This window comes from Acanthisitta chloris, unplaced genomic scaffold (genome assembly GCF_000695815.1).
Source record: "Acanthisitta chloris isolate BGI_N310 unplaced genomic scaffold, ASM69581v1 scaffold10877, whole genome shotgun sequence".
In the NCBI taxonomy this organism is placed as follows: Eukaryota; Metazoa; Chordata; class Aves; order Passeriformes; family Acanthisittidae; genus Acanthisitta; species Acanthisitta chloris.
Genome location: NW_008682051.1, coordinates 2,080 through 16,791, shown reverse-complemented (window position 1 = coordinate 16,791; position 14,712 = coordinate 2,080). Strand labels below are relative to the sequence as shown.

Below are 14,712 nucleotides of genomic sequence, written 5' to 3'. Positions count from 1 at the left end.
ACCGGGCACGGAGCGCTGCGGACAGCGCACGGTCCAGCTCCATCCTGAGCAAAGTGGCGCAGCTGGAGAGCAAGATCAGGAGCAGGAAAAAGCAGCTGGAAGTGCAGAACTCAGGGCAGAAGGTTTTGGCTGAGGAATCCTCCTTGTCTGCCTCCAGCCCTGAGCACAGTGCCAGGGGCAAGAAGTACCTGAAGAGTCACAGTGGTGGGAATGTGACCCGTGGGGATGTCTGGTGTAAGGAGCAGGGAAGCAGCCAAAGCAACAAGAAGAATGTTATGGTTAAACAACACCTCAATCTGGACAGTGATGAAGAGGAAATGAGGGAACTGATGGGAAGCTCTTTGAGGTTTTCCAGTGGAGATGGGAGTCGGAAGATTCCTGTAAGTGACGCTGAGCGGGGTGGAAAGGTAAGCACCAACCTTGCTGGACTGTGTATTTTTATTAACACTTGTATAGAATTGTTTCAACTGGTCATTTTTTGTTCAGGTAACATCAGATACTGAATGTTAATTGTGCATTTGTGCCTTGCTCATGGCAGGAGTCAGCTGCACTTCTTCACATCTGAAAGCATCTTGAAATGACTCTATTTTACCCATAATGATTTGTTTCCCTTTCTAGCAGTCTACACATAGCAGTGAAGTAACACACAAACCTCAGAAGAACAAGACTCCAGTCCCATCAGGGATGTCTCTTCCATCTCACAAGGAAATGTCACTATCAGAGGCATCTAAAGCATCTTCTCCTCACAATGAAGATGTAAAGAAAAGTGGTTTTGGTAGAGTTCATTCATCTTCACCCAGGAGCAGAAGCCCCTCAAGACACTCCCTGAGATCTCAATCACTGTTGTCTCCCTTGAAGGACAACACTGCAAAGATTCCTCTGCCTAGAACAGGCTACACCAAGCAGAGCCAAGAATCTCTTGGAAGTGACAGAAGTGAAATAAAATCATTGGATGAATTATTTTCAGAAGCAGCTGATGAAGAAGATCCAACCAGCAGCAGCTCAAGTCGTGAGTTTTCTCAACTGTTGTCTCAGGGGCTTGCCATGAATTGTATTGATCACCTGATAAATTTACTAGTGAACACAGGCAAATATTCACTTGGAAAAGACTTACTGGTGAAACTTTACATAAACCAAGGCCTTGTCAAAGTGATTATGGTGATCTATTTATTTTTTTTCTAGTGTAATAGCTTTGTATTTGTCATAGCTTTTGATTAACTGGGCTCAGGCTGATGTTGCTGCCCCTGGTGACAGCTGTGACACCAAAACAGTGACAGTTTAGATCAGTTTCCATACATCAGTGGGACAATGTGCCAATGGGTCAGTGAGAACAGCTGTGAGGGGCTGCAAGAATCTCTTGAATTTGGGTCAGCACAAGAAAGGAGATTTTAGGAGGAATTTCTGCTAAGTTACGGAGTTAAGGTGATTGAGTGCTGTTACTTTCTAGCCTTGCACTTTAGACTAGGAATGTGGTACTATCTTTTTCCATTTTTCTCACTTAAGGGAAATGAAAGAATTTTCATGCAAATTCTCATGTCAATGTCTCATTTGATTGCAGATTTCAGACTGAATGTCCTGAGCCTTGATGATTTGGCCCCAAATATCAGCAATGATGCAGAATCAGAGCAGAAAGTAAGTAGGAATTCCCTCTGAGCACACGTTCCCTCTCTGCCTTTATTTGGTGGAGGTTCTAAAATAAATACTTTTACAGGGGACAGACAGTCAAATTACTCAAGAATCCAACAAAAATGTGGAAGAAGATACATTCCTGGAGGAAGAGGACAGAGCAGCTCCCAAAATGATCAGAGCAGTACCTGGTGTGAGTGAAGCCTCTGAAGAGGAAGTAGAAGAAATTGCCACTGAAGCCGAAATCTCTGAGCATTTAAGTGGAGTTTCTGCAGATGTCCCTGGACACATCCAGGATGATCAAGATGACAGATCTCTTAATTCAGAATATTCTGAAGACTTTGAAAGGTCTGTATCTACAACAGACAGGGAATCTGCATCCAAACTGTCCAAGGGAGATTGTGAGAGCTCCAAGTGCTCCAGAACATCTTCCCTGTCAGTGCGTCGAGCACGGCCCAGCCAGGGGCACAGAGTGACTGTCAGAGACACCTCAGCTCAGACAGCACAGCCTCCATTCACCTGCTGCTGGGCAAAGGGTGAGTGCAGCACCTACTGCTCTGCTCAGGCAACTTTGACCCTTCTGTCTGTGCCAGCCCACTCAGCCGTGGTGGAGTTCTGAGTTTCAGTATAAGCTTCCCCTTGCTGGCATTAAATTGAAGACACTCTGAAGCTTAACACTTTAACCTGCTGTCCATAGAGAGATTGGGATTGAATAAGAGCTTGGAACAGGTTTTTGCTTAAAAAAAAACATCCCAGAGGACTTGTAGATGAGAGAGTGTTAGTAACAGAGCTCATAGAAGCCTTAGTAATATTCTCAAATGGAATTCAGCATTCTGATAGAATGGAAGGGTTTGTGTTGGAAGGACCTTAAAGCTGATCTTGCTCTACCCCTGCCCTGGGCAGGGACACCTTCCACTAGCCCAGGTTGCTCCACCCCCTCCCCAGCCTGGCCTGGAACCCTCCCAGGGATGGAGCAGCCACAGCTGCTCTGGGCAACCTGTGCCAGAGCCTCAGCACCTTCCAGCACTTCAATATCCTCACACAGAGGCCCAGAACTGTACACAGTGTTCAAGCTGTGGCCTCACTAGCACAGAGGACAAAAATCTTTATGTTTACTCTGCCCAGAGTTAGAAAAGGTTCCTTTTGCCATGGTGTGTGGTGTGAGCATAAAACTGTGGTGGTGTACTCTATATAGATATAACTCTATCCTATGTGGTATTTGTGTAACTATATGAAACCAACACTTTTGGCTGACAGAACTCCCCACTAGGCTCTACACAGCTGTCCCCAGAGACTGCTGAAGAGCACCAAGTTGTAGCACTGACCTTTCCACCCTCCCCCCCAGTAACTCTGACTCTCCCTGCCCCACAGCAAAGCCCTCTGCAGTGCTGAGCCCTCCTGCAGGAACCAGCTACATCGACCCACTGCCCATTGCCAGTCACATCATCAGTGCAGATGCAGTAGAAGGTAATGAAATCAGTTTCTTACTCTTGTGTTTTCCTTTATTTTCTGTATCTAAGCCCTGCTTGGACTGTTCAGCCCTTGCTGCCTGCTCTGTGTCACTGCTGTGTGCACTCTCTGACAGCCCTGACTACCTACAGCCCCTCGGTCCTCGTGTTACATACCCTGTTCAAACAGCACCTGATGTTGACCCAGCAGTTTGTGGAGAACATTCACCAGCTTCACTCATCCCTTGTGGAGTCACTAGAGGATGAGAAGTTCCACTACCATACCCTGGAAGAGGCTAAAGAGGTATTTATGACAGACCAGAGAGACTGAGTGTGATATTCCTTTCCAAACACTTCTGGTATTTGCAGCAAACTGAAATTTCTTTGTAGATGACTAATTAAGAAGCTTATAATGTAAAAAAAAAAACCCAAGACTAAAGTCTTGCTGGGGCCATAATTTTGAAACATTAAGGTTTCTGCTGTCCTCAGATGAGCAAGGATCTTCCTCATGCTGCAACAGAAGATCTGTTAGTACAGAAAAGTGCAGCTACCTTGACATGGTGTATTAATTAATTACTAGAAAGTATTTATCTACATAATACATTTGTGTATTAACCTTTTTTTTTTTTCTTGCAGTACATCAGGAACCACAAATCTCCACCTCTAACCCTTGAGCAGGCACTAGAGGAAATTCAGAGGGCACAGGAGGAATGACAGCTCTGACTCCTGGGCTTTTAAGCAACATCTGTATTTACAGCCCCAAGGCTGGAGAAGAAACCCCTCCCAACTTGCACACAGAGTTATAAACTGTGTGCTGGAAGGTACTAATTACCTGCTCTGTCAGTATAGTTAATACATAGTTTATTTTTCTATACTTGAATTTTTGACTCCTACATGATACAGGGCTAGGCAGGAACCTTCAGCCACACTGTGTGTCAGCAAAAAAAGAAACCAAGAAACCACTTTTCTACAAAGGGAGCATGGTAAATCCTCAGGGTATAGAGTTTGTCAGGTGGATTGTGAGATCTGTGATCACATCTGTGATTGTGCTAGAAGTGCAGGTCTGTGCTGCAGCACCCAAGGAACATGACACAGCAGAAAATTCCCATCTCCTGACTTAGTGCCACTATTCAAACAGTGTTCCTAGATAAATCAGCCTTGTCAGATGACAACAACCCCAAACACACGCAAAGCTAAGATCAGTTCACTGCAAGGAAGGCTCGGAGCCAAGGCCCAGGACTCCCTGTCCTCTGAAGTAGGAGGTGCCATGTGATGTTTATTAAAAAAAGAGTGTTTATTGGAAGGGAAAACAATAAAATTCACAAGTTGGTAACATACAGGTGTTGTATGCCAATTCACAGACAGGTACAGTTCCACAACTACAGCAGATCTAGAACAAACTGATATTCCACCATTAACTGAATGGGTTTAAGAGGGTTTTCCTATACAAACAGACAACTGGAAAAGGGAAATGCCACACAGACCTGGGGGGGAGTGGAAGTGCAGTGTAAGGGCCTAACATCTCTAGCTGGTGGTCTCTGGAAACAGTTACAAAAGGTTTACTTCTTTTCTTATTTAGATTACAGGAAGTTTCCAAGAACAATCTCATTGTTAGAAACTTAAAAGAGAGCAGAGAAAATGAATTCTCTTCTAGTGAACTAATCAGCTTTTATTAAAGGGTATATACAAAAATATAAAAAGCTCAAAGACTTTCAGTTACAAAGCATTGCCCAATCCCTCAGAGCACTGGGAAAGCTACCAGAGCCCTGAGCCCTCGTGTCCTGCCCAGAGTGGTGGCTGCAGCAGCTGCTGTGTGGGGCCTGGAGGTGGGTGGAAGGTTCTAAACAAGCTTGCACAGTGCTCATAGGTCACCTGCACTGGAACTAGATGCTTCATTCCCCATATAGACATTAGGATACACTGCTCAGCATCAGTCTGACTTGATCCCAAGGCAGCACCCCTCCACTCCAAATAGAATTAACCTTTTGAGAGAAATAAACATATATTATGGAACTAGAGAACACACAAGCACATCAGAAAATGTCTGTATGCCACAGGGATGAACGAGGCACAATCCTGCCCTGACTGGGGTTTAATCCTAGTATAAAATGGGGAACTAGTTAAAAAAGTTTGCAAGATAAATGGAAATTTAACTTGCTAGACATGTCCTAGTGCTGAGTGACCTTTCTCAACCACTAAATGACAAGTGCTGAGGGACATGTCCTAGCTTTCCATGTTCCACCAGAGTTTTAAAAGTAATTCACTTGTCACTTCCTCCAGACTTTACTCAGGATTTCTATAAGTTTAATATTTTGTAGAAGATGAAAGACATCTTTCTTCAGAGTTACTCAGGTGGTGGAGGTTCTTGTGTTTCACGCTTCACTGAAACAATAGGGAAAAGAGTTCTTACACATTCCACAGTTACCTAAGCTGAGTCCCAAATGTTTCATGGAATGAGGGCTCTGTTAATAAGGAATTCTTCCTTTTGGGCTCTGTTTGAACCCATCTGACTGCACAGATCTACTACAGCCAGAGGTAGAAGTGACTTTTCATTCCACACGCCAATTATTTTCCTTTTAGCTGTTGGCAAGTCAAGTTGTTGATGTTATCACAGACTCTGCAAAGATCCATCACTTGGGTAATTGTCTTCATCTCCTAGAAACACCTCCACTCTTTCTGAACCCTTCCTGCACTACAGGGAATCTGTTACCAGTTCTGACTTTGGCAGAACATGGCACTGGTGGGAGGAAACTCTGAGTAGGGCAGGAATAAGCTCTAAGTGTGGTTTAAGTTCATCCCAAGCACAAGTCCCTGTGGCACAGCTTTGTGACTGCTCTGAGTTTTTGAGGGGGTGACATTCAAAGCTGCAGGTGCTCAGTATTGCAGCCAGGAAGAACAGGCTAATTAAGGAGTGTTTCAGAAATCAGAACACAACACAAGGCCTAAAAAGGTAAACATGGCTGGAAAAATGTGTGTCCACTTACCTGTTTTACTGTATCTGTTAGACTAGAAGGAATTAAGAGCTACTGATATTGTGATTTGGGTTTAGAGGATACAGTAACAGAACAGAATCACTCTCAAGTCCACCCAGGTGTGGAAGAGGCTGAGGAACATTCACTTACATTCGTCCCTGGCCTTCATGCGGGCGATAAAGGAGTAACTTTTATTTCTTCGGTAGTTTTCGTAAGGGTCGTCCAGGGCAACTCCCACTCCCTTGTACTGATCCCACTTGTCTCGGATGTCCCCTCCTTTAATTGGATCCTGAATTCCTTGTTCCTTAGCTCCCAAGCCACCAGATCCACTCCATCCTGCAGCAAAGACACAACATTGCAATCCTCTCACTATTTTTGTGTGATTAGAAAGATCTTTTGGGAACAACCACAGGATGGGAACAGACAGCCTGAAACAACACCTGAACTGTCCCACTTACTTCACATCAACATGCAGAGATTCCAGGAGCTGACAGACAGCAGCACTAGCCCAGTCTGTCTGGTCAGTCCTGCTGACCTGTACTACAGGGAAATGAAATCCCTTGGGTAGGTCACCTCTGTCTGATGCCAAACTCACAGCCCTGTCCTCCACAGCCTTCCCAGAACAGCAACCACCACTGCTCCATGTTCTCTACACTTACATCTCTGAATACCCTTATGCTGACCTTGGAATGCCAAGGGATAATTCCTTATGAACATGCATTAATTAAGAGTTCAGTGCCTGCCTTAGTTTCCTGTCTCATATAAGATTCCAGAACAGCAACTTACCCATTTTCACTAGCATTTGATGACCTTTGTTTTCCTCTCCAAGTCTTGATTCTGGTATAGGAGGCCCAGAACTGGAGCCCAAACCAGCAGAAGAACTAAGGATATGAAAAGCACAATTTAAGAACAAGTTATTCCATTTGGACACAAAGCAAAGTCAGTTCTATTCTGCTGAGCATTAACACCCAGCACAATCCCATCCACTGCACTGAGCTACTCTTTCACAAAGCCATAAGATACAGAGTTACTGAGGTGCCTTCTGGCACTGCTTGTCACACCTGTGGCACCTCAGCTGGGTCTCAGCACCAGGGGAACAGAGCACTGTGCTCTTCCCAACAGAGCACGTGGAGGATTCCTCCTGCTCCTGAGAAAGGTGTACAAAGCTTTCACAGATGCAGTTTTGTTATACCAAAACCCCCACAACAGAGTCATGTTCCCTCATCAAACACACAGAGCAGAGAAACAGCTTCTAAATCTGCTTTCCATCTTTTCTGCTCTACGGTGCAATGCTGATTATCCCCTGCTAATGAGCAAGTGCCCTTGCAGGGGCTGTGTTCCCCACAGCCCAGCCAGAGGAGCCAGGGGAGGCAGAGCTTACGGAGGAGTGGGGCTGCGGGAGCGAGAGCGGCGCCGCCTGCCCGGCGAGTAGGACTTGGACCTGGACCTGGACCGGGAGCGCGAGCGGCTGTGCGAGGAGCGAGACCTGCTGCGGCTCCTGCAACGAGAGCACAGAGTTAGCACAACAACACACACAGCTCCCCCAGCCCCAGGGGGTGTTCCCACTCCCCCTGCACTGTACCTGGACTGGGAGCGCGAGTAGGAGCGCGAGCGGGAGCAGGAGCGAGAGCGTGACCTGGAGTAGGAGCCGGATGACTTGGAAGATCGGGAATTGGAGCGGGAGGAGGAGCGGCCGCGGCTCTTGGACCGACTGCGAGAGCGAGAGGGGCCACTGCAGAGAGAACAGCACAGACAGTCAAACCCTGCCAGAAGCACCAGAACTACAAATCTCACCACGTTTGGGTTACACACGAGCACTGCATTTCTCAGACAATGCAGTGACAACTGGAGTGTGACCAAAACGATTGCACTGAATCCCAGAACGGTTTGGATTGGAAGGGACCTTAAAGATCATCCAGTTCCACCCCCTGCCATGGGCAGGGACACCTTCCACCAGCCCAGGCTGCTCCAAACCCCATCCAACCTGGCCTGGAACACTCCCAGGGATGGAGCAGCCACAGCTGCTCTGGGCAACCTGTGCCACATTTTCTGCAAACCTGACAAATTCCATCACATTGAAACTCAGTTATCCCACCAGCATGTTGCTGAAGACTTCCCCTCTGCATTTAGCCCAAGCACCTTCCCAGATGCACAGCACACAGCAGAAGGCAGCAGACAGCATCTCTCACCTGTTTCTCTTCTCCTGACCTTTCCTCCTCCTTGCTCTCATCTTAGCTCTGAAGAACTCGTACAGTCCATTCTGCTCCCAGCCTTCACTGCAATGAATCAACCACACACAGCTGTAAATTCCACACAACAGACACCTTCAGGATCTGCACTACATTTCGTAGGGAACAAAGGGCCTGGCCACAAAGGTCTCACAAGTCTCAGTGTGAGATGAGAGTCACAGTGCAAGAAAAGCTTTAGAGAACCAGACACAGGCGAAGGAAGAGAGAGGGACTGTGTTGTTTGAGACCCCTTCCTAGGGCATTTTCCTTACCATATTGTTAGCTACACCTGCCCTTACCTGTTTCTAGGCCTGTCATGAGATGGTGGACTATAAAATGCCTCGACCGCAGCCAGGAGCCTCTCACTGGGGGGCATTGGGGGTGGAAGACGAATGTCTTTAGGATCTAAAGGTTTATACTCGTGATCTTCAAGCTGCCAGAAACAAAACAGATTGCATTGGTGTCATGGGGTGACTACCTGAGAGAGAAATAGAGATTTCACTGTGGAGGGAGCTCACATTTCACTACTGGATAAAAAAAGGTCCAGAAATAAGGATTTTCCAGATGACCCAAAGCTTTCTGGTGCTGTCACTACTGTGAGTTGTAGGAGAAAAAGCTCTGCACAGGTTGCAGCATTAACTGGATCACCAGGTAGATACAATGCAGATCTCATCTACCTCTGTGCTAAGGTGGCTGGGTGGAAACCTGGCAGGAGCTGAGTGTGCTGAGTAACACAGTGTGAGGTGGAAGAGACTTCATCTCAAACACAGAATGCCTAAGTGTAAACATCCCCAAAGATGCTGATGCACATACAGTTCCTGTTCTCTATCCTTGTGTGTTTAGCATTAGTGATGCAAGACATCTTTGTGAGAATTCTCACTACCAAAAACTAGTGCACACTGACCACAGCAGAGCTGGGAGGTCCCTCTGGCCACCTGAAACCACTGAGGATTTCTATTTCCTACAACCAGTCAGACTCTCAAGGGTGAATTAGTCTTTCACATACATGAACAAAACCAGCTTTCTCTGCCACACACCACCTGAAAAACATCACCATTTTCACTACCTTCTGCCCCCACTCCTGCCCTTACACCCTCCACAGCTTTGGCTAACGGCTGTGGGATGGAAGGATTTGAAATTAAACACATCCCCATTTAACTACCCTTAACATCAACCACAGCACTTGGATCTTTTCATCCCACCACAGCAAGCACTTACTTTGACAAGTGGAGCCATCAGTCCAGCAGGGAGATCGAAGTAGGGGACGTTTGGCACCAGACTGGGGTCGTCGTGGTTCATGTGAGGAGGTCCCTGGCGCCTCATGTGTGGGGGCTGCCCGTTAAAGCCATGGGGGGGAGGCCCAAAATCAGGGTGCTGGGGCCCTCCCCAGGGAGGGTGCTCACTGATTCCAGGGTGAGGCAATCTGTGACCAGGATGGTGGTGAGGAGGTCCAATTTCTGCAGAGTGGGAGGGTTAAAATGTTTTATTTCGCTATTGGGAAAAGAAGGCAATCAGATGTGCTTTAATTAGTGCATTTATCCTCAGAAACAATCTTGGCAGATCCAGCAAAGCACCAGAATTGAGCAACTAGAGGTTGGTTACAGGTCCACACTCATGAATTCCCTGCAGGGCATCTCCCTCCCTAGCCACAGAGACAACTCTCAAGACAACAGGACACTTCAGCCCTAAGCCACTCTTCCTCTGGGACATACTGTGGTCAGAAGTACCACAAGAAAGACACAGTCCAGAACAAAATGTTTCAGATGCAGCAGGGCACATCTATTCCTGAAACTAAGTACACATCATGGCTTAGCTTGGACCTGTAATTACTTCTGTCTCTGTGCCAAATCAGCATATACAAAGAAGCAAATATGGCAGGAATTGACTCACATGAGCAGGTGACAAGAAAATACTTCTTTTAAAGAGGCATTTGGAGAAGAGAGAGAGATAATATCCTGCCAAAAGAGGGAAGTGAATGACATCCATCCAATCCCTGATGGATGAACACCACGAGACATCGCTGAGCTCAGTGCACTACACAGAGAAAAATGCCAGACTGAAAATCAACATCTCCTGCAGCAGGAACAACTGTTTTCCCAGGAAAAGCCACTGCAGCCACTGCCCAGGCTCAAGCTGACGCTGTTTGAGTCACTGTTATCAGAACTGCAGCACAGTCTGTGTTGTCACTGCATCACTCCTTTCCTAACTGTAACCATCTGGCTCAGCAGATCCTCCAACAGCTCCACACGACACAACAGCTGGTTTGGATCACCACAACAATCCCCAACTGAGCATCTTGTTCTGAGCTTAAACCTAAACCCCCTCAGGACACAAGAGTTGTTCTCCCTACTCACTACCACAACCAAACAGCAAACCCCAAGGCAAGAAAAAAAAAAAAAGGAACAATCTCTAATGAGAAGTTAAACACAATCCTAAACATAAAAGCTCCAATTAATTGAGTTTCAATGTTTTTCAGACTTGAACAATTAAGAGTCTTTCAGGCTTTTTAAGCAACTCCTCTACAGAAACAGAACTGCTCTTCTAAGTGGTTTGTCCCACAGAGCCACAGTGACCTTTGGCCCCTAGGATCATTCCAGAATTACTGTAACTCCTGCACGTGGCAAGGAAATCACACTGGGGCAGAACGACAGCAGATTTCTTGGAAGGAGCTGAGCCAAACCTGAGCCAGGCCAGGCCTGGATACACTCCCAGACATCTGTGTTCCAGTGAGGGAACAAACCCAAGCAGCAGGGAGAACTGGAGAGAGGGAGGGACCATTGCACCACACACAACAGTAAGGCAGATGTCAAAGAGCTTTTCAGTAAAGAGAGAAGGAAGAACGACATGGATGAACACGCACAGGAACAAATCCTTCCAGCCTGAATTCCTCTAACATTTCCCATCCAGAGAGGACACAGCTGCAGAGTCCACAGCAGGAGGTGGAATTTACAAGCAAATGCTGCTTCTCACCCTTGAGCTTACTATTTTCAGAGTGAAATAGTCACCTGAGTGCCTGAAGAGATGCTGACTTGAGTTTGGATTGCAATTTCCATATCCATTAGGGAAGACTCAAAAAGCAAGGAAGCAACCAGCTCTGTCTCCTAGTGAGTTCTCAGCAGTAACTTCCCAAACCCCCAAACTCAACACTTCTCAGGAACACCACCACAATCCACCAAGGATACGCTGTGACCCCAGAGCACTAAACAATGCCATAACAGCAAACAAGAACAACCTGTCCTGGTACACACTTTACCTTGAGGAAAATCCCCCTGGGGGTAATCAAAACGATGAGGATAAGGAGGCCTTTCAAAGGGATGGCGAGGTGGGAAATCATCCTGCATGAAGCGAGGTGGAAAGCGGTTGAAATTATGCGGATGCGGGGGCTGGTTGAATTGGGGATGTTGCTGATGTGGAGGGAATGGGCCTCGGAAGTGAGGTGGCCGCTGCATTCGAAATGGAGGTTCCCTTTGCCCCCCACCCCATGGAGGTTGTTCATGCTGGTTGTTCCACGGTGCTTCAAACTGGTTGTTCCAAGAAGGATCTGGTTGGTTGTTCCAAGGTGTCTCTCGCTGGTTGTTCCAGCCTTGATCTCTCTGTTCGTTCCACATTCCTTCGTGGTTGTTATTCCAGGGAGGACAGTGAGGTGGTCCCTGGTGGTGAAGGACAGAAACCATTAGGTCATTAGGCTACAAAAATCAAGAACACAATGAAAATAAATACAGCCATGCACCAGTGAAAGGACATTCCCAATCCAAGGTCTGAACAACTGCAGCTTCAGGGAAGAGATGGGAAGAGACCAAACTGTTCCTGAACCAAACAGCTCTTGGAATCATAGATTGTTAAAGGGTTGGAATGGAGCTTAGAGATCATCCAGCCCCAACCCTCTGCCCTGGGCAGGGACATCTCCCACCAGAGCAGGTTGCGCAAGGCTTCATCCAACCTGGCTGTGAACGACGCCAAGGTTGGGGCAAGGCATGGTGTGATGGATGACAAACTGACAGACAATTTATACTTTGCCTTTAACTGGACTCAGAAGGACAAAGCTTGGCATTTGCACCTGGATATTGCACTTTCACAGCTTTTCACTGCCCTTCCACAACCAAGATGGTCATTCCAAACCTCCACATCTGGTCTCAGAACTGTTTCTTACCTGTTGTTGACCCCACGGTGCAACAGGGTGAGGTTGGTCAAACCAGGGGGGTTTATTTGGGGGCATCTGGTCATGAGACCCAGGCCCACGTGGCCCACCCGAGGCAGGATCCTGCACTCCAGACCCAGCTGTGTCATACTCTCCAGAACCAGCAAGAGGCAGCTGAGATTTACCATCATCTGAAACAATTTGGAAACTGTCATCAGCATCCAAGTCACAAATAATTTATGAAACACCAGCACACCTGCATCAGGCTCCATCTGAACTTCTTCTGCAGAAATCTGTACTGGGAGAAAGGATTTCTGAGCCATTTAACATCCATCTCTGTGAGTTTTTTATACTCAAGCCTCAGGCTGCACCTGCTGCAAGACTCTGAAGAGAGTCAGGCTTTTCCCTGAACCAAACCAGCACAGCACAGTGCCTCACTGCTAAAAAAAGGAGCAAAATAAAAGTGTCCCAAGATTGCCACCCACTGACCTGTGCACAGTGCCCACGACAGCTCAGTACCTGCTTGTGTCACGGGGGCAGACGGTGGCGCCGAGGCTGGGGCTGCTGGGGGGGCCTGAGGTGGGGGGGTGGATTTCACCTCGTTCTCTAGTGGGGGGATTTGTATCTGCTGCTGCTGCTGCTGTGTCAAACTGTTCACAAACTCCTCGTGTTGAGTTTTCAGGTTCTGGATCTGCTGCTGGAAGGCAACCTGCACAGGCTGCACCACCGTGGCATACTCGGTGATCAGATTCGCCTGACAGAGGAGAGGAAGGACAACAAGTGAACACTGTACCTAGAATGCTCATCCAGAATTCCCTGTACTGCTCCCCACCCCTCTCCCAAGAAATCCATGAGGACATAGGCTAATTCTGGCAGGACCCCCAGTCTCAGGGTGGAGGTTTCCCAGTGCTCTCTGCAGGCTGGACCCACCACCTCAGATCACCTTTTCTCCAGCTCCCATCAACAGCATCCATTACTAATGCCAAAAATGAAGTTTCTGCTGCCACAGCCATTTTTATCTTATTGGATCCAATTTAAAGCCATGATTTCCTTTTTCTTTTTGACCAAACATTCATCTCCCTAAAAGACACCATCAAACACATACAGGACCACCAGGCTGTATCCTCTATCCAAGACCATGTCAGCACTTGGATTACTGAATGCTTGAAATAACAAGGTTGTATTTTACATTGTTTTTACAATCCCTTGCAAACAGCTTCAGGGGGGGCAGGAATTAATATTCACCTTTCAAAAAGGGAAACGTGTCCTAAATTTGTTCTCAAAATAATCACAAAAATAAGAGAACTGTAAGTTTTGTGGCTAACCTGGTACTGGCCAAGTCCAAGAGCTGGGCTCTGTAACTGCTGAATTATGGACTCATCAAAGTACCCATTTTTCTCCCATAGTTGAAGAAGCTGCATAAATTCAAGAGTGAAAGGTTTTTAGAAGTGAACAATCAAAGAAAAACTGAGGCTCAGCATTTTTATGTCTCCAGCTTTTCCTAAGGCCTAGGATTTCAGCATTTGTTCTTGAACCACTGAAGATTCAGATGCATTTAGCATATCACTTTTAAATAAAGCTTAGGTACTTTTAACTTCTAGTTGAAACATGAATTAAAGCAAATCCTTTATGAAGACAATCAGACCAGAAAAAAAAATAAATCTCAGTGGTCTTTTTCCATCCTTCTATTTTTGAACTTGTCTATCACCAACCCAACGAAGCAAAACTCACAGTTAAACCAAACCCAGATACTCACCCTGGCAATTTTCTGTTGCTTATCCTCTTCCACTGCTAGAAAACTGGTACAATAAATAGGCACAACCACCTTCTGTAAAGCAGCCAGGAGATCTCGTGCTTGTTTGCGCTGACTTCAGGAGAGGAAGGGAAGAGTTACCTTTGCCACTGTAACACTAAGTGCATTGGAACATTCATCTCAACTTCTGCTGTACTAAAAGGAGTAGATTGATAAAACAGAGAACTCTGCCCTTTACATTTTTACTGTGAAGTCTTGGCTGGAGGGGAAATACACCAAGCAGGTAAAAATTAAGCTGGAGCACTGGAGCACCAGATCTCTGTGCCAGCTGTGGATACTCCAGGACAGCTGCTGATGCATTAAAAAGTGATGAGACAAACTAACATTGTATGCAGGAGAGAGACTTCACCAAATGAATCACAGAATCATGGAATTTAAGGGGTTGGAATGGACCTTACAGATCATCCAGCCCCAACCCCCTGCCCTGGGCAGGGACACCTCCCACCAGAGCAGGTTGCTCAAGGCTCATCCAACCTGGAATGAACAT

The 14,712-nt window shown here is 46.6% G+C and overlaps 2 protein-coding genes across 2 annotated transcripts in view; one reads left to right on the top strand and one right to left on the bottom strand.

The window, feature by feature from the left end:
• Positions 1-14: 14 nt before the first annotated feature.
• Positions 15-3,788, top strand: LOC103805690 (chromosome unknown open reading frame, human C19orf44; the record flags this gene model as incomplete). Its single annotated transcript, XM_009078348.1, has 7 exons — positions 15-380; positions 661-1,009; positions 1,559-1,632; positions 1,712-2,162; positions 2,998-3,093; positions 3,212-3,378; positions 3,711-3,788. Coding segments are annotated over 7 exons (1,581 nt in total), but the record flags the coding sequence as incomplete, so codon positions are not given.
• A 937-nt stretch (positions 3,789-4,725) lies between these two features.
• CHERP (calcium homeostasis endoplasmic reticulum protein) overlaps positions 4,726-14,712 on the bottom strand; it is a gene marked incomplete at its 5' end in the record, with an annotated part of 11,789 nt that continues 1,802 nt past the window's right edge. Inside the window, 13 exons of the mRNA XM_009078347.1 lie at positions 4,726-5,056; positions 6,197-6,382; positions 6,833-6,927; positions 7,428-7,544; positions 7,629-7,778; positions 8,236-8,322; positions 8,574-8,707; positions 9,493-9,731; positions 11,528-11,924; positions 12,425-12,603; positions 12,932-13,166; positions 13,738-13,827; positions 14,169-14,280. Of these exons, the coding sequence (XP_009076595.1) occupies positions 5,052-5,056; positions 6,197-6,382; positions 6,833-6,927; positions 7,428-7,544; positions 7,629-7,778; positions 8,236-8,322; positions 8,574-8,707; positions 9,493-9,731; positions 11,528-11,924; positions 12,425-12,603; positions 12,932-13,166; positions 13,738-13,827; positions 14,169-14,280 (2,026 nt within the window). The remainder of the gene's footprint in view (positions 5,057-6,196; positions 6,383-6,832; positions 6,928-7,427; positions 7,545-7,628; positions 7,779-8,235; positions 8,323-8,573; positions 8,708-9,492; positions 9,732-11,527; positions 11,925-12,424; positions 12,604-12,931; positions 13,167-13,737; positions 13,828-14,168; positions 14,281-14,712) is intronic.